At 38.4% G+C, this 22,097-nt stretch overlaps 2 protein-coding genes across 2 annotated transcripts; both read right to left on the reverse strand.

Moving 5' to 3' along the window:
* Positions 1–540: 540 nt before the first annotated feature.
* Positions 541–3,723, reverse strand: cytip (cytohesin 1 interacting protein). The gene is made up of 8 exons (XM_063888627.1): positions 3,470–3,723; positions 3,106–3,155; positions 2,943–2,997; positions 2,714–2,816; positions 2,447–2,540; positions 2,258–2,324; positions 1,929–1,995; positions 541–1,737 (listed from the first exon to the last, which is right to left on the reverse strand). The coding sequence occupies exons 1-8, from the start codon at positions 3,635–3,637 to the stop codon at positions 1,259–1,261; spliced, it is 1,083 nt and encodes a 360-aa protein (XP_063744697.1). The 5' UTR covers positions 3,638–3,723; the 3' UTR covers positions 541–1,258.
* Positions 3,724–5,355: 1,632 nt separating this feature from the next.
* LOC134867817 (activin receptor type-1C) lies at positions 5,356–20,005 on the reverse strand. Its single transcript, XM_063888643.1, has 9 exons — positions 19,820–20,005; positions 14,857–15,087; positions 11,862–12,104; positions 10,720–10,950; positions 10,452–10,619; positions 9,717–9,873; positions 8,981–9,105; positions 8,682–8,812; positions 5,356–7,964 (listed from the first exon to the last, which is right to left on the reverse strand). Exons 1-9 carry the CDS (start codon positions 19,887–19,889, stop codon positions 7,839–7,841), a joined length of 1,482 nt encoding a protein of 493 aa, XP_063744713.1. The 5' UTR covers positions 19,890–20,005; the 3' UTR covers positions 5,356–7,838.
* Positions 20,006–22,097: the final 2,092 nt, after the last annotated feature.

Below are 22,097 nucleotides of genomic sequence, written 5' to 3' on the forward strand. Positions count from 1 at the left end.
ACCCCTATGTTGGAAACCACAGGACTCAAAGACCTAACTGTGTAAAGCTAGATCCACCTTAACAAGCAACACTAGTAAATATTAAACAAAACTTCTCTTAAGTTACTTTTCCTGGCAAAACCTCTCTATTCTTACTTTTTGAATTATTATTTTAGAATATTTTTCCGAAATGATTACTCTCTAATTTTTCATGATGCCCCCTCTGTACCTGAAACCAGAGAAGTGACACTTACTACAGGATCTGCGTGAGGTGCTATTCTCAAGTGTTGTGGGTTAAACTTCACACACAATCGAGTGTTCCCCATAATAATATTTGTTTCTCTATATAAATAATCTAACCGTACCTGCATCATCAACAGAAATCTATAATATAACTCACTCTTTAATATGTAAATTACACGTTTCCTGTTGGAAAGGTAACTTCAGACAGTGTGCATTAATAGTCACTAAAGGACAATACTATACGGTGTTAAACTTCACATTTCATTTTCATCTGCAAATAGATTTTCTTGACTTGATACCAACAAAGAAAGCATATCATTCTGTGAAAAGTTGCTTTATTGCCATTTAAAGAGAAACACACATACTTAAGCACATTCAGAAACAAGAAACAGTGTTTCTGAATACTGAAAGTAAAAAAAAAATGTTGTGAACGAACAGTTGTACCTCTTGTACCCACATCCTGTTTTGAGCTGAACAGACATCTATATCGAGTAGAGCTCTGGTTTTGGTTTGCAGCACCTGAATGTGGCCTAAGTGCTGTTTACATATCTATCGGACCCGAAATATGCATGGTTGTCATGAGTTTTAGGTCACAGTAGACTCATGTTAAAGTACAAGGTGCTACATGAGTTCAGCTACTGCAGTTCAGACTTCTGAATACTGCGGCTTTTTATTCAAGCTAGTAGGATTCATAACCTCATCTATTTACATTACAACCTTGTATGCGTACATTCACACAAAGGAAGAATATTTTCATAATGCTTTTGTGCAAAAACAGGTCCAAGCCAAGCAGTGAGTCAGGCTCACCTTTAAGGCTCAGGATCATCTTGGATAAACTTTGACATTGATAAATGCCAAGTGCCAAAATGTCAGTTATCTCTGAGTTCCCAGGAAGGAAAAGACAGGTTTCTTTCAAGGGTTAACCAAACTTTGGGTGTGTGGAAACACTTAATTACAGAGTCTATTTCTTTCTGCAAAAAGAGCATGCGAAACCTTGTAAACCCTTAGTATCAAATAGACACAAGGAGTATGTAAGTCACTGACAGTTTGTTTGAATGTCCTCCTCTTCCACTGACCGCTGGAGTCCAGGAATTAACTTCAGGATGTGTTTACGAACACTGGCTCTCCTGCTTTTACGGGGCAGGGTACCAAACAAGGAAGAGATCCTTGTTTCATCCCAGGAAGGAGAGAGGGAGCTGCTGCTGCCGGCCAAGCTAGAGCTGCTGGAGCGACAGAGGGATTGGTGATGGTGGTTGGAGCTTGTTGAAAACCTGCGGGAGCTTTCCTGCAAGGGAAAATCTCTGGAGAAGAAGCAGCTGTCGTCTGTGGTGCTGGCTGCACTGCAGGGGCTTGGAGAGCACAGATCCCCAAACACACTGGCCTGGTCGCTGTCTTCTGTCATCACGCTCCGGTAGCTACTGTCACTTGAAAAACGCCGGCCACCGAGGCCTGTGTGGGTGCTCAGACTCCCTGAAGAGTCCATTGAGAGGTGGAGGCTGCTGTTGTTCAAGTTCCCTGAAATCATAACAGAGTCCCCATTAGAGAAAGCTGTAGCTGACGAGAAGTTTGCAACAGGAAGTTTGTAAGTGTTCATTTCTCAGGGGAACTCCTTATCTCAGTTATCTGGAGTTTATACTTGAATTCACAACATTAACTGAAAGATGTGAGACAGGATGTGCTGTGTACGGCTGAACAAACCCTCTTACCTCGCATTAGACGTGTTTCCTGTAATTTAAGGGCTTGCAGCTCCACCAATTTCTCACGTAGTGATTGCTGTACGGCCAGAAAAAAGATTGTGGTCTTGATTTTGGTAAGAAACATTTTATCCTATACATTCTCAGTATAAGAGTCCACAATTCTTCTGGGTTTAGTTGTGACATGTTTGAGTATAAGCTGTTTAACGCAGTGGGTCAACATGTAATTAACTGCAGTGTGACAGTTTTTCAGATTGGGTGATTTAGTTTAGTCATTGCAATACAACCACAGGGCTGCAGTATGTTAACAATAACATAGGCGGGGACGAAGAGATACACACCTTAAGCAGGTTCACCCTCTTCTCCAGCTCTATCTGCTTCACTACATTTCCACACACTGTCTCCATCCTGTAATCACATAACAGCACATGATCACACACAACAGAAAACCTCAGATGTTTTTATTTCTCCACATTGGATTTATCTTTAGCTTTGAAGCACAACCAATGTTTACTTTACTTGTCACTCACATTAGACTGTTGGTTGATTCTCTTATCAGATCAAGTATGTGCTGATGAGATGATCCTTCAATGCTGACCCCATTGATGGTGACAATAATATCTCCTACAATGAGGATGCAGAAAAAAGGAACTAATCATTTACAAGAAAAGGACATGGCTTTGCCTAGTTTCTGTGCATTAATGCGTGTAGGCGTTGACATTTGTGGCAAGTGTTGTATCTCTGTGCATGCATGGGAAAGCCTGTGAAGGCCCGTATAAAGGATGTGGGTGGACTACCTGCGGTCAGGCCAGCACTCTCAGCAGCGCTGTCCTCCTGCACTTTGAACACAAATGTGCACATCTCCACTGCAGAGCTGTCCTTCAGCTGCAGGCCATAGGTCTGCAACAAGGGAAAATTTGTCACAGAAATGATTTTCAAATAAACATATCAATGTTCGAGCAGGTTTTAAAAAGCATGAAAGCAATACATATGTATTTCATCTTGAGGAGTATAAAATGTGATTACCTGAATATCAAAACCAAATGTTTCATTGTCTGGTTTTTCAAGTACAATCGTTGTCCTGTGCAAACAAAAAATGCAAAACAATAAGTATTTTAGGAACAACTCTTCATGTATCTAATTTTCCATCAATGATTTGTCTTGTGAAACCGAGATTTGATATATTTACCTTTGTGGGTCAGAGTAATCAACCAATGAGTTGGAGTGGGTTAGTTTTGACTGCAAAAGGAGAAATGCAAAGTTCTTCTTAAAACATTATAATAAATGCAAGTGTAAATCTCTCAGGAAACTAAAGAGGTTGTATAATGTAAGAAAAATGTTGATCCTGCATTGCTAAATAACTCATAAGATTAAAATTGTTAAAAGGCTTTCTGCAGAGAGTTGCTGCACTTTTGTTACACAGATACATCACTGAACTGCTTTTCATTATAGAACAATACTGCTCAAAAGAAATATCAGGTCTAATAAATGTTGTGTATTATGTTTGAATTGCAATGCAGAAGTGTGTGTTTACATCTGCTTTATTGTCTCACCTTGCTTACTCTGGGCAGGGTGCCTGTGTTGTGCGGGTGTCGATCATTGTGTCCCTTCAAGGAGCGTTGGTACCACAGCGAGCATTTTTTCCTCAGAGTATTATCCACAATATAATTCTCTTGGCTGCTCTGTCGTTGAAGTACATTGAAATTCATGGTGGACTGCATGGTAGAATAGCTCTCAAAGCACCATCATGTCCTGCAGCAGCAGCTCTTCAGTGATCGTGTGGCCCTGCCCTGCTGTGCAGCTACAGGCAGAATGTGTCAAAGCGGAAATCCACGTCATGTGAGGGTTGTGGTGGACCTTCAATCTGCACATCAGTCTCACATACCTTATTTCCTTTTTACCTCATTCAACTGGGTTTTTTTTTCTTTCTCTAGAAGTCATGGTCTGCTGTTTTGAGAAGCAAAGGAAGTTTGTTTTTTTTCTTCTTATAAATCCCCTTCGAATAGTCCCTTTCCCTTTTAGCAGTCCAAGCAATTTGATTTATGGTCTGTCAGAAATCAGCAATGCATGAGAAACTGCCACCTCACGCTTCCAGCAGCACCTGCTTCTATCCTCTCTCACTCTCAATTCTGCAATGGGCTTAGCTTCAGCCGGAGTCCTGTGTTCTGCCAAGCAGGGAGACTTGTCTTATGAGGACAGACAAAAGGCTGATTTAGCTTGGGGCCACTGTCACGCTCCCCAAACAGAAAGCATGGGTCATTGGGCCGAAGGCATCAGACACGGTTGGATCAAAAGGGAAATCACACACACAGGCCGCAGCCAGGGAGACAATGGCTAATGGGGTAGAGAAAACTGAACCAAAGTGCACCAACCTTCTCGCACTACCACACCCATGCCTACAAAAGGCACTCTGTTTAATCTGCAGGAAGAGAAGATCATCTTTCACCATGCACAGAAAGCCACATGTCTCTAGGGAGCAGTACTGCATGTATGAACCCAGTTTAAATACTCCCTTGCAGCAGATTGCCCCACTGCAATTCCCTCTGCCCCACTGACCCTCAGCAGAGCTGCTGGCCAACTAGGACTGTCTGGAAAACAGGTCGCACATTTCACCAGGACATTACAAATTCCCATCCACCATAACTACAGAAAATAATGTGTTTTGTTCTCTTTGTTGATAGCATGAACTATCCTAATGCTTGATGTGAGGACAACAGAAAAGCACTGGATGCATTATCATCAATGACACTTTTCATGACACATTCATATTGGCATATTGTGTTTTGGTGCTTTAAAGCATTCTAACCAAAACAAGTGGTTCCAATGTTACAGTGAACTTACAGTATGTATGATACCTGTTTCTCCTTTTTATAAACATTGTTTCCTTAATGTGGAAGAAAATGAGAATCCATTTTTTATATAAAAATTTTTAACATTTTAACCTTAACACTAAAAATATAATTTGGTCACATTTTCAACATCCTTTTTGCAGTGTTTTTAAGTCCCATAAACCTCCTGTGGCCAAAACTCTGACCTCGGTAGTTTCAGGTAAGAGGCAGCACAGTAAAATCCGTTAAAGAAACTCGCAGCGCTACACTTGGCGTTGACTCATCTGCAGAGTGCTGATTCTCTCAGTGTTACACTTTTTTTCCCTGCTCTATAACGGACAAATTATGAACAGTTTACTCAAGCAAAGCGCTAGTACCGAGAGCGAGGATGAGTCATGTCATTTGAGGTCAAAGTATGAAGGGGAAGATAAAAGGACCTGTTTTAGATAACTTGGTCCGGGAAATTCTTTCCTACGTGCAGTATTGTGCAACCATCTGCACAATCGTCATTTCAAAAACTAGTGCAATGTAGAGAAATGTTAAACTGAAAAATAAATCTTTATACTAAATACAATATTTCTATTATGAACAAAAGTAATGAAAAAAGTTCATTCAGTGAAAAACTGTTTATTGTCCCACCAATATAAATCATCTTCAAACAGAATAAATAGTGCAAGAAGAAAAATAAATGTAAAGGCATTAAAACAGAGCAATGACATAAAATGGGTTCATTTGAATCAAAATGATTGATATAAATTGGTTTGAAAATCAAAAGATACTTTTTTTTATTTTTTATGAAAGCAGCATTACATGTGATAACATCGAGCAAGTTCATACACAATATATAAAGACACTAGTCAGAAATTGCACATGGTGGTCACTCCTCTTTGAATGATAGATAAGCATTTAATATTTGATTAGCTATCTCTTGTGTGACCTGATTAATTATTCGAGAAGCAGATATGACATAATACACAAAATAAAAGCTTGGCTCAGCACAGATCAAACATCAGATACAAAATATTTATATTAGAAACATTTATAAATGACACAGGCCAACTATCGTACTGCATTTTCAATATTATACTTTATAAACTGCAACACACAAAACAGAATGATCACATAATGGACGTCAACAAATCATTTCATAGAAAGGAAAAAATAAAGACTAGTATGTGAAATGATATTTTTCAAAGCAGCAACATTTCCAGGCAACACAGCTGATGCTACATATTCACCAGTAATGGTTGAACCTTCATAACAGGAGAACCTACATGTGTCAACACTGATTAGCGACATGGAAGCATTTACCCTGCCTTAGCAACTAAAAACATGAACATTAATTGAGGATGAAGCCACAATGGATGGGAAACATTGGCAGGGTTTCTCCACAGCACCGGTTACATCAACAATTTAATGATTGATCTGATTTGCTTCTTTAAAACAGACTCACTGAATGATATGAAACCAAAACAAAAACACACACACACACACACACACACACACACACACACACACACACACACACACACACACACACACACACACACACACACACACACACACACACACACACACACACACGTATACACTGGCACTCTTTCACACATTTGGGCAACAAGCACACATGGTATGCAGATTCACCAATGTGCACTTTCCCTAATCCTGTTACGATAAGGCTACAAGCCTCTTCAGACAAAAGCATAGGTGTTCACATGTGCACCCATCACTCCAACTGTATTCTTCTTCTGTTATTTTCCTTTTGTTTTATGATTTTAAAATGTGTTTTAACTTGATCAAGATCTGATCTTATATTGGTCATATTGCTTTTATCGTAAAAGCTGTTTTACATAAACTAAAAAACAGTATCAGGCTTGTGGGGTGGATTGTTTTCTTACATAACTAGTTGTTAAGCCAATACTAAGAATACTGAAGTTCTGAATTGTGCAGTAGAGCAGCTAAGAGTTTATCATTTCAACAACATGCTTCCAGTGTAAATTAATATATTTGAGAAATATAAAACAAATAACTTTTTACCTTGATGGAAATTGTTTGGTTTTTTAACAGCTAGCATTCACCTGGCACAGAGCTGCACTTTACAGCATCTGAAAGCGTACAGAGCTTATAGCTGCACTTCCCTTTAGGGTGTTCAATTATGTATATATTGATATCAAATCTAATCTAATTTATGGAGAGCCGCTTTATAATTTAAAGCGATTACAAGTTAGTGCAAATATTGAAAAGGGGCCGCCAGAGTAACGGTTAAGCTTTTAACTAAAACCAAAGGGGTTAATCTGATTATATTAAGATAGGTCAAGATCAGCCTCAGTTATACTTTAAGTTTGGGGATCATCAAACGTATAGGGTGCATCCTCTGGGGACCAGGAATGTCTCTCACGAAACATCATCCATTCAAAAGTATTTGGACTAACATACAAACTCTCATTGCCATCAAATGTGGTTGAAAATCAATAGTTGGATAGTAATATTTCACAAATAAAAACGCTTGGATATATTCACATTTAATATATTAAGCTAACGGATATCTTCCAGTTGGAAATCAGAGCTGAATTCCTGTACAGTAACATCGCCACTAATACAAATACAATGAACATTAGTACGGCAATAACTTTTTTAAAGCACTTCAAAATCTTTAAAGTTCAGTATTATGTGTGATTGTCAGTAGGCACAAAAGCTAAAGAGCAATACTGCGTTTGATACAAGATATGGCACACAAACATTACAATGTGCAACTTTAAGCTATGGGCACTTAAATGTCTGAGGTAGCAAAATAATCTGTTTATTCATTATATATATTCTTATTTCTTATGGCTCTTTCTAGCAACATTTCAGCTGTTTGGTTCATTTTTTTAAGTGATTGTCTATGTGCAAAGCCGCCACGAACACCCCTACAATACTTTGGTACCAAAAACGGAGCTTAAGTTGCTCTCTGAGAGTGGACAATGTGGTCTTGTCCTGAAGAGAGCAGGCTCAGGCTGTTAGAGAGAGAACAGCTTCTCCCAGTTTGCCCACTATGTCCTTCGTGTTGCACCAGTGCCAGCACCAGTGTTGATCTGCAGGGCAACAAATCTACTTAATCTTTGACGTCCTTGCTGAAGGACAGCTGAGACACAGTCTTTTTGACCCGCAGAGCGGTAAGTCGAGCGGCAGGGTTGGCGTACCAGCACTCTCTCATCAGTTTTCCCATCACACGCAGAGCCTGGTGTGTAACAACAAACAGATTAGGCGAAAAACGTCCCTTTATTCAGAGCTGAGGTGCCAGCTTCTTATTTTGTGTAACTACCAAAGCTTCAGTTATGATCAAAAATGTGTTACATTTAGTTTTCTTCTAAGATCAACGGTATCATCACTGTCAAAACAGACGTTGTTGCTACTCTGATAAATACACTGTTTATCTTTTCAAAACACCTACCTTAAACAGATGTGTTGTCTTTAAGTCTTTCAAAGCTTTTATCAAACTGAACTGAACTTAGCTGTGCCTCCATTCACCAGTGAGGGGAGCTCCAACTCTTACTTTACTCAGTGAAAATGAACATTGAAGTGAAGCTTCAGAATTAAAAATGTGCTCATGAATGCAATGAACACGTCTTCTGCAAAACAAAAGTGCCTGTGTTGCGATGAGCAAGATTTAACTTCCATAGCATAAGGCATGATATGGTTTTGTTTTATGACTTCTAAACATTTATACATACACTGCATCATAACTGGTATAATAAAATAAAATAAAAAACATGGCTTCTGCTTATGTTCAGAAATTAGTATTACTTTTCAAACGTGTATTTGTCTCTGGATGTTGCAATTGTACAGAGCTTTGGCAATACTGTATGTCATTATGGTGCTAATAAAGCTATTTGAATTTAATTGTACTGATAACTATCTTACATGACGATACATCAGTTATAGTGTCCTGTCTCACCTCGCAGCTCTGCCACTGGTTAGGAACGTTGGGTCGGAGTTTCTGATCACACACCACCTTCCTCATGTCCTCGATGGCTGGATCAGAAGGCACCAGGTCATAATAAGGTAGCTGGAAATCTTCATGCAGTCCTGTGAAAAAGGACAAAGATTGGACATTTTATTTATCATGCCTTTCCTTATCTGCTTTGTGAAGACATGACTGATTGTGTACAGTGTACCAAAAAACATGCGGATATAAACCAACCTAATATAGCATGCAATGGACAAATAAACATGGCACATCTCCATTTAAAGTACCTCTAACAGAGCATCTCCGGGCCAGTTCCCAGAACACCAGACCCAGTGAGTAGATATCCGCCCTCTTGAATGACTCAAAGCTGTTCATATTGATTGTCTCATCCAAGATTTCTGGGGCCATGTACCTGCAGAGGACACAGTAATTAAGACCTAATGAAATAAAAAGCCCAGTACTTCTTTCCTAAATCGACTTGAGTGTTGGTTTGTTTCCACATGTTCTCTGAATTTAAAATGATATAAGGGCACTTGGAAAACTCAGACATCGGCCAAGGCCACTCTGCTGCTTTTTCCCTGCTCCATGCTACATGTCTAAAACAAGTTTAATGAAAAATGTGGCCGGTAGTTTTTCCGTAAACATTCTGCTGAAGAAACCAAAAAACAAGCTGCTTTGAATTTGTGACTCTTAAGACATTTAAAGGGAAACTTGAGGGACAAATACATCATCTTAAAAACACACCACTGACAGCACCTAAAACATTGAGTGACTTCTTAGCTTTTGTTACGGCCTCTGAAGAGATAAGGAATTAAGTTTACATATATAATTGTATATGTACAAAACGTGAGAACTGTGTGGGAATGGCCATACTGAGACAATAATCTTAAACACTCTTTCAATACCAAACTAATTAAACTCATAACTGCTATGTCTCCATTGGAAGTCTATATCAAATCAACAGGTTGGAAGTAATTTCAGTTTCCATTTTCTATTAATCGTGTATTGGTACGTAAATGAGACCTCTTGGTTCCCACTCTTTGGTTGGACGGTATGTCAATGGAGTTGGTGCTTGAGTCGTGTTTCACAGCCAAACCCAAATCTGCGATGACTGCGGTGCCGTTCTTCTTCACAAGGACATTTTTCGACTTGAGGTCTCTGTGGGAAATCGCAGGTTTCCCTGTAAACAAGAAGGCCGCAAATAAGGTTTTATGCTTCATACTCATATTCAACATGTTTCATACACAGTAGTGTTATTAGGATCAATTAAGCAATACTCTTACATGCAGTATAATAAAATCCAGTCAAATCAACAGTTGAATTGCAGTCGATTTACAGATTAAATACTGTAGTAAGAAAGGAAAGGAATCATCATGCTTTTACCTTATTTATCTAGCTATGTACCAAACATTAGCAGAGTTATTTGTAACATGTTTCACATCAGCACAAAGACATTATTGTTTGGACTAAGACATAACTTTGGATTCCGTGAAAGAACATTTTTCAGTATTTTGACATTATAGAGACTAAACAACAAAAAGTTAAACATGATCTTTAGCTGCACGCCTAAATTACAGCCTCATGTATACATTGAAAACAGCTTTGAGGTTTCACAGGCTGACTGTCATTGATGGAATCTGGGGTGAGACAAATCTTTAGTATAGTGGGTTTATGGCACAAATAATGCTATAACTGTTTTCATCCCCCAATAAAAACGTCAGTAAGAAGAGGAGATTCATTCCCTTTTTACAGCCTTACCTTGTGTTCCAATGATTTCCATGTGGAGATGTGCCAGCCCCCTGGCTATGGACAGAGCGAGTACAATCATGCCTTCCAAAGAAACCGTGTACCTGTTCAGGTAGTCGTACAGGGATCCATGCTCATGGTACTCTGACACCAACCAGAGCTGAGTCCACGAGCCATTATCTGCAGCACACAGCAAATAATGAAGTCTCACGTTGGCAGGTTTGTCTCATAACTGTAATGTGACCTTGATTGAATCTGGTAATTGTCTGAAAGGACTTACCTTTGTTGTCAGCAGCAATGAAGCCCAAGATGTTCTCGTGTCGGAGCATGATGGTCTGATAAATCTCTGCTTCACGAAACCAGGACCTCTCGTCCCTCGAGGAGAAAATCTTCACGGCCACATCCTCCCCTCGCCACTTTCCCCGCCACACCTCCCCAAATCGACCCTTTCCAATAATTTCCTGCAGAACAATTGTCCGTGCTATAGTCCGCTGGACCAGCAGGGGCAGGCCTTAGAACAGCAGCAACACAAATAACTGATATTAACACACAATGACACACAATTGTATATTTCCATTTTAAATGAGGAAAAAAAGAAATTAGCAAAAGACTGAAATTCCAGAGAGAGTAGAGTCTGTGTTTTCCAGCATGTCTAAATATATTAAAACACAAGTTATCAATCTGGGGGTCATTTTAGACTTATTTTAAAGCCATTTTAACAAGGTTGCAAAGACTTATTTTTCCACCTAAGAAACATTGCCAGGATCAGACCATTTTTAACTCTGCTGCTGCTGCTGCTGAAATGGTTTAACATGCTTGTATTACAAGTCCCTTGGATTACTGCAATTCTCTTTGTACTGAGCTCCCTACATTTTTTTAAAGAAATTGCAATTAATTCAGAATGGTGAGTCCAGGATTTTCACCCCAAAAAAAGGATCACATTTCCCCTGTGCTGGTGTCACTGCACTGGTGCTTTACAAGGCTTTACATAACTTTGCACTTCCTACATGCATCAGGGACTGCCTTTCCTTCGACAAACCTACAAAACCGACACTCAGATCCTCTGATGCATTTCTTTGAGTAGGCTGCTTACTGTTATTATGATCCCATTGGATCTTTAACTACTTTTTGAAGTAGTTAAAGACCTATATTTTTTTAATTGGCATTTTTTGGGGGTAATTTAAGTGGTTTCACCGTTCATGTCTTGTTGTTTTATGGTTCTGTGATATAACTCTTTTTGTTTATAACTTGTTTTTAATGGTTCCTCACTCTTTATTTTGTATCTTGTCTTTGGGCTGCATCTGGCATGAAAGGTGCTATATAATATTTGTTGTTATTATTAATATGTAAATGTCTATTTTGTCTGTCTGTCGAATTGACCCAGTATGGGTAATTATATCAATTAAGCGTCCTCTCTCTTACCTGATCCAGAGCCCGATGTGCTCATGTCATAGATGAGGTCTTTGAGAGATTTGTCGGATGACATCAACATCTGGTCATCCAGAGGCTCCTCCAGGTCCTGCTTGTGGGCTCTGCTGTAGGCACAGCAGTGGCCTGGCACCACCACCACACCCAGCAGGATCCCCACACACACCAGGCAGGAGGGCACCAGGATCACTGCAGCGAGCTGCAGCCGGCTCCAGCGCGGTTCTTCCAAAGGCCTCTCTGGACACACACACACACACACAAACACACACACACACACACACACACACACACACACACACACACACACACACACACACACACACACACACACACATACACACACACACACACACACACACACACACACACACAGACCATTTAGCCAACATTGTTAGCATATCATTGTTCCCTATAATCTCACTCTATAGAGTGAATTTGCAAATACTGTGTGCTCCCCATGAGCGTTGCACCCTCTGGTGGTGAATAATATACTTGTTTGTGTTGTGTACAACAGAGGGGGCTCAATTCATCTTCTCAAGTGGACAATAATTTATCAGTGGTACACAACTACTGCCAAAATGTGCTGATGTACTGTATAACTGAGAAGCGCTTCTCTGACCTTAACACAAGCACAGCAAAACAAAGCTGTCGAACATCATATCATTTAGAGGGATGGAAATTGTACATTTGGCAGATGCTAGGTTTAGTCTGCCAGATCATAAATGTTCATGATTGCACATACATTTCATTACTTAGAAGTATCAACAACTGCAATGTCAATAAGTAGTGGGTTTGGTAAAACAATGGAACCTGGTGTTTCTTTTATCTCTGACCTTCATTCTGTCTGTGGGTGGACAGGTGAGATGTGGACACAGACAAAATAGCAGAGGTGGTGAGTGCTACAATAATATGAGATTCAAGGAGAGAACACTAAGAGCATCGTAGCATAAATAAACTTTTATTTGGCCAACTTTGATTGCTATAACTTTCAACTCGCCCTCAGGAGTAATTGCAGGAACGCATAACTCAACTTCAACAAACAGTTTCAACATGATTAGTGTAGATATAATTTATGTTTCTTCAGCCCTTTTTATCTTCTCCAATCTCTAAGGCATTAAATGTCCTCTCCATGATTGACTCAAACATGCAACATCTGCAGATGGCCCAATGTGCAAAGCAACACATTGTGCTGAACTAAACCACAGTTTCTTAAGACATCTTTAGCCTTTTACCTAAATACAGATCCTGTCCTTGTGTCCAACTGGAGCCCATCATGACTTGACATGACACATGACCTTATAAACAAGACTCTACTCTCCTCTGGCCCAGTTGCAAAATATCTTCAATAAACTGCTACTCTTAATGTGACAAGGAAGGCATCTCAGCAGTCATTTCTACTTTAAAACAGTTGGTTTAATGCACCTTTTACACAAATGTGGGATTGAGGAATAACAAGGTATTAAGGCACAACACAAATAAGCTGAAATAAGAGCTACAAAAAACAAGAACCATAACATATAACTTCATCTTTAACAGCAAATTCAGAAGTTGCAGACACAAACAAATATCAACTCTTGGTATATATAAAATAAATAGTACACTGGGTGAGATTATAGTCTGATATTTAGCAGGGGAACCGATTGATTCTGGTGTCCTCATTCACAGTCCACACCATCACAGCTGGAGGGTGCAGCCCTGACACATTTCATCAACAGTCTGCAGCACGTTGCACTTCAAATCTCCAGTATCACCTCTACATTTGATTGACACAGCTATCTGACAATGCCATCTAACTCTTTTATTACTCTTAAAATATGTTAGTTAAATTAAAATAAGTGGGGGATGAAACACTTTTTTATATCCCTGTTGTGTTCTGGTTTAAATAAAGCCCTCACACTAGACACCATTGTTAACCTTTTGTAAATTGACTGTGGGGGCCCAACCTGAATGTTTAGTACATTTTTGTTTTCACTTTGTATACCTTTATAAAGAATGACTACACATTACAGCAAGTTGATTAATTAGCTACTTGATCTTCAGATAAGTCATTTTCTATATAATTTATTGCAACATTTCGTTAACATTTCCTGGTTTCCATCATCCTGTATCGAAATTGGAAGACTTCACCATCAGGCGCTGGAATAAAGGGGACATTTCTCACTAATTTATGATGTTTTCAAGAAACTGTTTTTAAGTAACTTGCTTGTTATCAAAAACTCAAGCAATCCTTTACAGCAAACTACTTTTCTGATTTGATTAGGCTAACTGCTCTCTCAATCCCTTTGTAACCGCTGCAGGCTGCTTTTTTCAGCTCTAAAGTGTACATTACATACTCTTGTTCGGCACCAAACAGCAGGAACAATTAGAGACCAACTATGGTAGAGCAGAAATATGCAAAGGGAAAATCAGTGGCTACAAAATAATAAATACTGGACTTATTCAATAAGTGAACACAAAACCCACAATGAATGTTAGGTGTAACTCTAACCTCACAGTGCACTTCACTAAATTGTCTACCCACAGGTGTAAATACTCCCCCTCTGCTTTGAAGGACAGCTTCTGCACAGATGGCCCATGAGACACAGACTACATGTGCTGACGAAGTATTTATTTATAAATCAGTGATGGGAGGGGGAGAATTCCTAACCACTGTCCCTTTAACCTCACAGGATTTTGTTATGTCACAGGATCTAGTCGGATTAGCATCCACATCGTCTAGCCACGGTTGGAATAAATGGGAAATCCCACACAGATTGTAAGGGGGGATGTGAGGGGGGGGGGGCAGTTGTGCTACTATTGTTGAAAAACCGCCGAGCAATATGACATTGTCTGAGTAACTGTCTGAGAGAATGATCTATCAGTCCTCCATTATTTCTGTCTCTTTTTTCTTTCCTACTGCAGGTAAATTCTTTAGTGTTTTACAATAGACTACATCCATTAAAGACTACCAAAGGCAAGATTCAGTTCAGAAGCATCATGTTGGCTGTACCTGGCTGCAGGTGCAGAGTCTCATTGTTGCAGAAGTCAGTGAAGCAGCAGTTCCTTTTGGAGACATCTCGAGAGCTGTAGCAGAAGACCTGACCCTTCAGCTCCGAGGGAGACAGGCACGACTTGACCGTCTCCTCCTTCCCGTCGATCAGCATCACAGAGTTCCAGCAGGCGCCGTCTGCGGCCGTCTCACAGGTGTGATTGGCGCAAAGCTGGCATACACACCGCAAACCTGAAACATATTACACACCCAAACTGGTTAGAAACTATTTTCTCCACATAGAAGACACTTATTAATTCACATATTTGTAAGGTGGCTTGGGGGAGACGACACCAGACTAACAGCTTAATTCACAGACAGTCAATGCTAGTGTTATCAGCTCATTAGAAGCATGATGGTCATGTTATGTAGGAAGGTCCATGCTCTTAAATGGCTGCAGGTGCAGGTGCAGGAACCAGCGTAATGCATCTTAGTTTAACACCCGACTAATCTTGTGTTCTTACTCGAGCTACTGTCATACTTTGTTAAGTGAATATGTTCACAGCCTGCTCACTTGAAAACCTGGAAATGAACTGCAGGATTACCAAACATGATTAAATTCAACGATTTTAACTGCTCTACCTTAAAACGTTTTTACTAACATGTTTCTGAAGGGGACAAATTAATCAGAAAGGTAAAAAAAAAAAGCTGTATTTTTTTATTCATAATTTTGGATTATAACAAGTATTGTACCTACTTTGTAATATCAGGCTGTTTAGTTTGCTAAGTAATCAAAAACCTTTTAGTTTATACGTTTTAAAACTCATTGGACTCAAATCTAATGCAATCCAATACAACAGGACTGCTGTTAATTTAAGATTTGTCATGTTTGACGTCAGCAAACAACTAAAAGAACAACAACACCACATACAGCCTAAATAACAAACTTTGCCACAATACAAAAAAATGAATGTGTTTTGTAAAAGTTGAATTCAAATTACAGTTATTGGACTGCATAGAGGTGCACCTAATAAAGATGACAGCGAGTGTACATTGTTTGATGCTTCATGTAGTGTTTGTCCTGTGTGAGGATAGTGGTTTTAATCCTATCTCAGTCTCGCTGTAACAAAATGAAACAGAGAGTTGGTTTCATTTCATCTGTAAACATTTTTTTACTTATGAAAACAGATAGATGTAAGATGGAAAATAGATGTCTGATACAGTTCATACTTGGCACTTGACGGGGACTCCTGGATTGTGTTACTTATCCCAGAACTCCATTTATTGTTCTGATATTACTGCATATTAAATTGATGTAGCGCTGAATGTCACTGAATGTCACAGAATAGAGACACAACAAAACAATGTTAAGTGCTTCGTTGAAACATATTAACTTGTGATGATCAGTGCCTTTTAAGCTTTTCAAGGAGGCAACTGAAAACAACAATGTCTTATCTCAATGTCTTAACTTTGTATCCCTTAAGGCCTCGATGTGTGGCAATCTAAGCATGCATAATACATGTGTACTGCAATACTCTTTCCAAGAAGGAAAAGGAAAACATTAATACAAAAAATTCAGATCTTGACGGATACATTTCACAACTTGAAGAATCTTGAGATGATGGTCAAAGTTCATGCTGGGAACACTAGACTCCTTTTTTGTACTTGAAGGGAGTGTGAATTCAAATGTTTATTGTTTGGAAAAAAACCTGCATCTTGTTGCAATGAAAACTGAGTACCTTAAATAGCAAAACAATAACTACTACCTTGATCGTGTGGGAATCAGTCCCAAGTAATGTTTCCTTATATGTACTTATTTTAAAATGGCTCTCAAATGTGTAGTTTCAGTATTTTAATTTGCTTCAAGTATTTTTAAAACAGCTGGGCAGTGTAGTTTAAAGCAAATGTTACTCATATAGGAATACATTCTTTCTTAAGACTATTTGAAGCCCCCTTTTTTTTATTGACATTCAAAATAATATACAACCTTGTTTTTAAGAAAGTTTTCTAAGCTCCTCCAGCAGTATGGCAGACATTGAGCCACAAAAGAGATCAGCAATTTAGTCAACAGGTTACTTTATGTTTTAATAGCACATATGGAAGTTACTTGGCAACAACTTTTTGAAGCACATTGATTTTTGAAAAAAAAAGTAAATCTTTTTTTAACGTTTTTTTTTTAAAAAGGTAAACAAACGGGTCATTAGCATGTGAGGTGGCAGGGAAGTAATTACATTATTATTGTCGATCGTTTAAAGTTAATACAAATGAATTATTCTTCAGAATAGTGTCATAAACAGCAAAAATGTTCAGTTAGTGTAACAGGAAATAAAGAACAATGTTCATCTCTCAAAACATAACAGCAAAAACAACATACTGATGTACTCAGTAAACATTGACTATTTAAACATTTTTAAAAGCTTGCAACATATTCTTGATTTTCAATTTACTTGTAATGTAATATATAACCTGAAATGAGGGCACTTAGGGTTAACCCTAACACTTAGCGGATCAGCTTAATGGAGTTTGATTTCATTTGATGAAAGGAAGTGTCCAATAAGTGGGCTCCTATCATTTAATGTGTTTAAAGCAATAACTGAATGTCTTTCAAACTTTTATCCCTTCTTCAGTAACCCCTCTCCTGCTGAACACTACCAGTTCTAACACACCCTCCTGTCAAACAGCCACATGATCCACTTTGTTTTAGGTTATTGATCATTTCTTATTTCAAATCTGCACCATTTGCAGCCAAAAACCAACGAAAGGTTCGGCACACTGCAACCATCGTTAACATTAGCAGACAGACAAGCTACAGTCACACAACTATTTATCAGAGCAGGACAAACACCGACAGCAGTAAAGATACATCATAGGTGGTGTATAAATCAGTCGTGAGAAGGAAGAGGCTTTGTCTTGACAACAAGCACTGTTATTTATTTGCAACGCTTTTTATAATACAGGCAGAAGAACACCCGGGAAGAACACCACGTGCAGTATCAATTAAGGTTGCAACAAATAAGAATTTCATAACTGATTAATATTGTAGTTTATAAATTGTAAGATAATTATGACATGTGCAAATCACACCCCCCAAATCCCAAGATGATGACTTCAAATGGTTTCATGTTTGTTTGACCAGGACTTTGAAAGCCAACTATCGGGTTTCCTATTAAAAAAATGACCACAAAACTGCATACATTGGAGAAGCTTGAACCAGAGATTGGTCGTTATACTCTTGTTACTCGTTATTTTTTCATCAAATAAAATAACTAACTGGATACTAAATACTAAAACACCTTAATATACACACAGGTTTGACTATATATATGTGACTATAATATGTGAATATATATATATATATATATATTTATATTTCCCGATATATGAAACCCTCACATTTGAAGTTTTTGGGTGATTCTCTGCATTGGGTGCCCTTTGAGTCCCCAAGCTTACTTCAAATATTTTAAATGAAAATATACTACAAAATGTATTTTAAAGCAATGAATTAATGGAACAGGGTGTTTTGCATTACAATGTAAAACTATATATATATTGTTTTTTTAGTTTTTGGCTGTCTTTGTAGCAGACAACAGACATATTTGCATAGCCTCACTAAGCATCATTACATATTCATTGAATATTAAACAAATACAAATGGCCAATTATTCCAAAATGTTGCTGCTTATAAAATCATATGCTGGTCTACTTTAACTGATACAAAAATAATACATGAATTATCTATGAAATTGCAATATTGACACACGTCCCCCAGTTTGTTTAGACCCCGTCATGCCCTACCATTAACCCCTCTATTTAAATAATGGATCAGTCAATGTGATTGGGGGAATGACATCACAAAAGTCTTTTGGAAGAAAAGGTGGCTAAGAAAGGCAAGTGTCAGTATCTGTTCTTACCTATATTTCATTTTTTTATTGTCAGATTGAGATTGTCAAGCTCAACATTTCAACTCTGTTATATGAATTAATGAGAGCAAACAATTGTTTAGTATAAAAATAAATAATAGTTTTGCTAATTATTACATTTTGATGATGTCCTTCACTTCGGCTACTTTTTGTCAAGAACTTCAACGCCGTCACATTGAAGTTTTGATAGGGTTAAAAGTTTGATTACTAAATGGTAGACTTTAATGTGAACTGTCTGTTATCATTCTTACAGGGGGCATCCCATCAGTGAGGTTCAACAAGAATTAACTTGAATATATTTTTCGAATCATAGCCACACAGAGTCCAAGTTGTCTGTGACGGGGTTGAACTCAAAACTATGAAAATTCCTAATTATTGGGATTTTATGCCTGGGGTGGGAACATGTGTTTTATCAAAGCTTTAAGTAGTACACTACCAGATGTAATGATCAGAAATGCAATTTATATTTTTTTAAGATACAAAGGGCACCCGATTCAGAGAATCACCCTTTTACCATAGTCAAACCCTGATTTCAACTTCCTTTTACAGCATTGTGTACTGACTGGGAAATAGTAAAGAAGAGCAAAACTAACATTATTCTACATTCTGGAAGTTTGGGATAAATCCCAGAACTGACAAACTATTTTTGACGACAAACTCTTAAATGTACGCTACTTTGGGCAAACAGGTGGTCCATACTAGGGCCTACATGATGCGACATAAAACGGAAAGATATCCAGGCCTAACCTGTAGGAGCTTATTATTTAAGAGGTCTTTGCCTTAATAACTTTACTTTGATTTAAAAAGATGTAAGGTTGAGTGTATTGCTATAGAGTTAAGTTAAGAGTTAAATAAACTGAATCCATGTTGGTTGGGGACGATTTCATCTCCCTAAAACAATATGAGAGATTTCAAAAGTCAACTTAATTAACTACAAATCCCAATAAACCAGCCATGTATGAGGTAAGATGTTTAATAATAAGTCGAATGAACCCTTAATGAAATGTAATCTACTAAATGCATTAGAGAAACGCTAGGCAATGAGTGAGTGTCGGGTACTGTACCTGCAGTGAGCTGGGCGACAGACAGAAAGATCAACGCCGCTTCAAAGCTCTGCTTTCCGGGACAAATCATGGCCAGACCCGCATCTGCTCCGACTCAGACCCAGCGCTCACACAGCTAGTCTACAACATAACATAACGTCTCTCATTGCGGTAATGTCAGTCGTTCATGCATCTCGCAACGATGCTCCACAGTAAATGCGGAGAAGGAACTGTGGTCGCAGAGAGAGGTTTGCTCCGCCTCTGTTGACAGGAATTTAAGAGGATTAGTGCTGCAGACCTCCGATAAAGACATGTGAATGGGAGCCAGGGAGAAAGTGTTTTGCACATCCATTTAACAGCTGCAGGTCCAAACACCACCTCGTGTCTCTTTACTGAGTACAGACAATACAGACTTTCTTCAATTCATTGAGGTAAATAACCAATTGCTTACTGTGGCTGGAAACCAGGTAACATTAGTCACATTACACGGAATATGATGATTTAATCCAGAATTTCTTAAGGACAGTATGACAATTAGAAACAACAGCACAGGGAATAACATTCTGGATCAATATTTTGTCGACTACCATGTTTTCAAAGGGCTTTTTTTTTTACCAGTTTGTGGGCCATTGGTCAAGGTAAATTGCTGCTGTTCCCTTTATTGTATTACAAGTACCCTATCTCCTCTAAATTCCCATTAAGTAGAGTGCGCATAGCAGATTATAGAAGACAGTTTTATCATTTACCCAGGGATATTTCGGTATTCCTGTGGTGGAATAATACCTGCTTGGAGTTGTCCGTCAGTAAGTTTCTTTTCATATGATTACACAACTCTATATGAAGGAGTAGAAATCTTATGAGCACATCAAAAAATAAAACAAGACTTGAATCTTTTTTTTTCCACACAGCAATCATCCACAGAACAGTGCTGCAACATCAGGTAATAATGTGTGACCAAACATTACTGCACTTTGGAGGTGCAAAATAAATTACAAATTCATCAGTTTGAAAGACTGGCAGATTCTGACTTTGCCTGGCTGGCAATCTAGCCATCCTTCTCCTGCACCACTGTTGCCTTAACACTTCCTCTCACGGGGAGGGAACACATTAAGTCTGTTTTACATGAAACTCAATGCAAATGTTAAAGCTCAACTCACCTGCATATAATAAGTTATTTACTGCCGGCCATATGGGACCAAGTTGTCTTTCTGCTGCTTGGGCTCCATAGCAACAACAGGTGCCAGTGTCACCAGGGAAAATGAATAAACTCTGTTTACATAAGCAGGAAATGTACTGTGTCTATTTGATTATAGCAAAGTAGGCAGTCTACGCGTAGTACATAGTGATGCATAACATATTATATTTAACATATATATTCTACTTCACTCTATCTACTGACACATCTATATCTACAACTACTGATTCAGGAACTTTGCTTCTATCCTGGGACAGTAACACTCTGAAATCTGTATGAGTTATTATGGATTTTTTTGTTTTCAAGTAAGCCGTACAAAAACTATTTGCAGTAGATCGACAGATTTCTTTTCTTAACTGTAAGAACATAGAGGTTAACAGCACGTTTACAAAGCCATTGCAAAAATGGGTAAAACAAGATGGGATTTTGAACCTGGAGTCTAGCCTTTGTGTTTTGTGAGTGCAGGATGGATCGAATGACACTGAATATAGAGACCCTCTACGTAAAAAGCCTGAAAGCTGTTGATAAATGCAAGCAGAGTGTCTCAGCACTGTCAGACATTTACTGTTAGTGTTAGTGTCATCTGGCTCATATCTCCACTGGCATATTAATCAGTCTGAGAAACATTAGGGGCTCAGTTTCTCTTTGGCATCTGGCAAGATACCTGCTGCTCAAGCAGTTTCATTTTACAGCTGGCAAGGAAAACACCTTTGCTTTTGACCTTTTATTAATAACTTACATTATCAATGCTGATGTCAAGCTTTATGGAGCAGAGACGTATACATAAATGGAACATTAGTGAATTAATTCAGTGTAAACCTTTTACCAGTAGTGTCAAAAATAAAGGCTGGAATATAAATTTCAGTTTTAGCTTCCTTTGTTTTCCACACTACCTCTACCTTTAACTACCTTTAAATCAGCACACCTCTCCACTTTGAATAAGTAAAAGTATTTGTCATATTGTATTGTATTTGACTGTACCCAGTTTCTCACATAATCATATTTTGTGTACATATTGTTAATTTGTTATAATAGTCTTAAAATAGTTTTTAAAACAGCTTAACAATAGCAAATGCCTCGTATGTGTAAACCTACTTGGTAATA

This window comes from Eleginops maclovinus, chromosome 7, assembly GCF_036324505.1.
Source record: "Eleginops maclovinus isolate JMC-PN-2008 ecotype Puerto Natales chromosome 7, JC_Emac_rtc_rv5, whole genome shotgun sequence".
Classification (NCBI taxonomy): domain Eukaryota; kingdom Metazoa; phylum Chordata; class Actinopteri; order Perciformes; family Eleginopidae; genus Eleginops; species Eleginops maclovinus.

Bases quoted from the DNA above. Each gene is read 5' to 3' on its own strand.
- cytip (XM_063888627.1), bottom strand. From the start codon at position 3,637: ATGCAGTCCACCATGAATTTCAATGTACTTCAACGACAGAGCAGCCAA. The intron at 3,156-3,469 runs GTGAGACAATAA...CTCCTTTTGCAG, and splicing joins CCCTGCCCAGAGTAAGCAAG to TCAAAACTAACCCACTCCAA. The intron at 2,817-2,942 runs GTAATCACATTT...CCCTTGTTGCAG, and splicing joins CATTTGGTTTTGATATTCAG to ACCTATGGCCTGCAGCTGAA.
- LOC134867817 (XM_063888643.1), bottom strand. From the start codon at position 19,889: ATGATTTGTCCCGGAAAGCAGAGCTTTGAAGCGGCGTTGATCTTTCTG. The intron at 12,105-14,856 runs GTACAGCCAACA...GTGTGTGTCCAG, and splicing joins GACTCTGCACCTGCAGCCAG to AGAGGCCTTTGGAAGAACCG. The intron at 10,951-11,861 runs GTAAGAGAGAGG...TGCTGTTCTAAG, and splicing joins CACATCGGGCTCTGGATCAG to GCCTGCCCCTGCTGGTCCAG.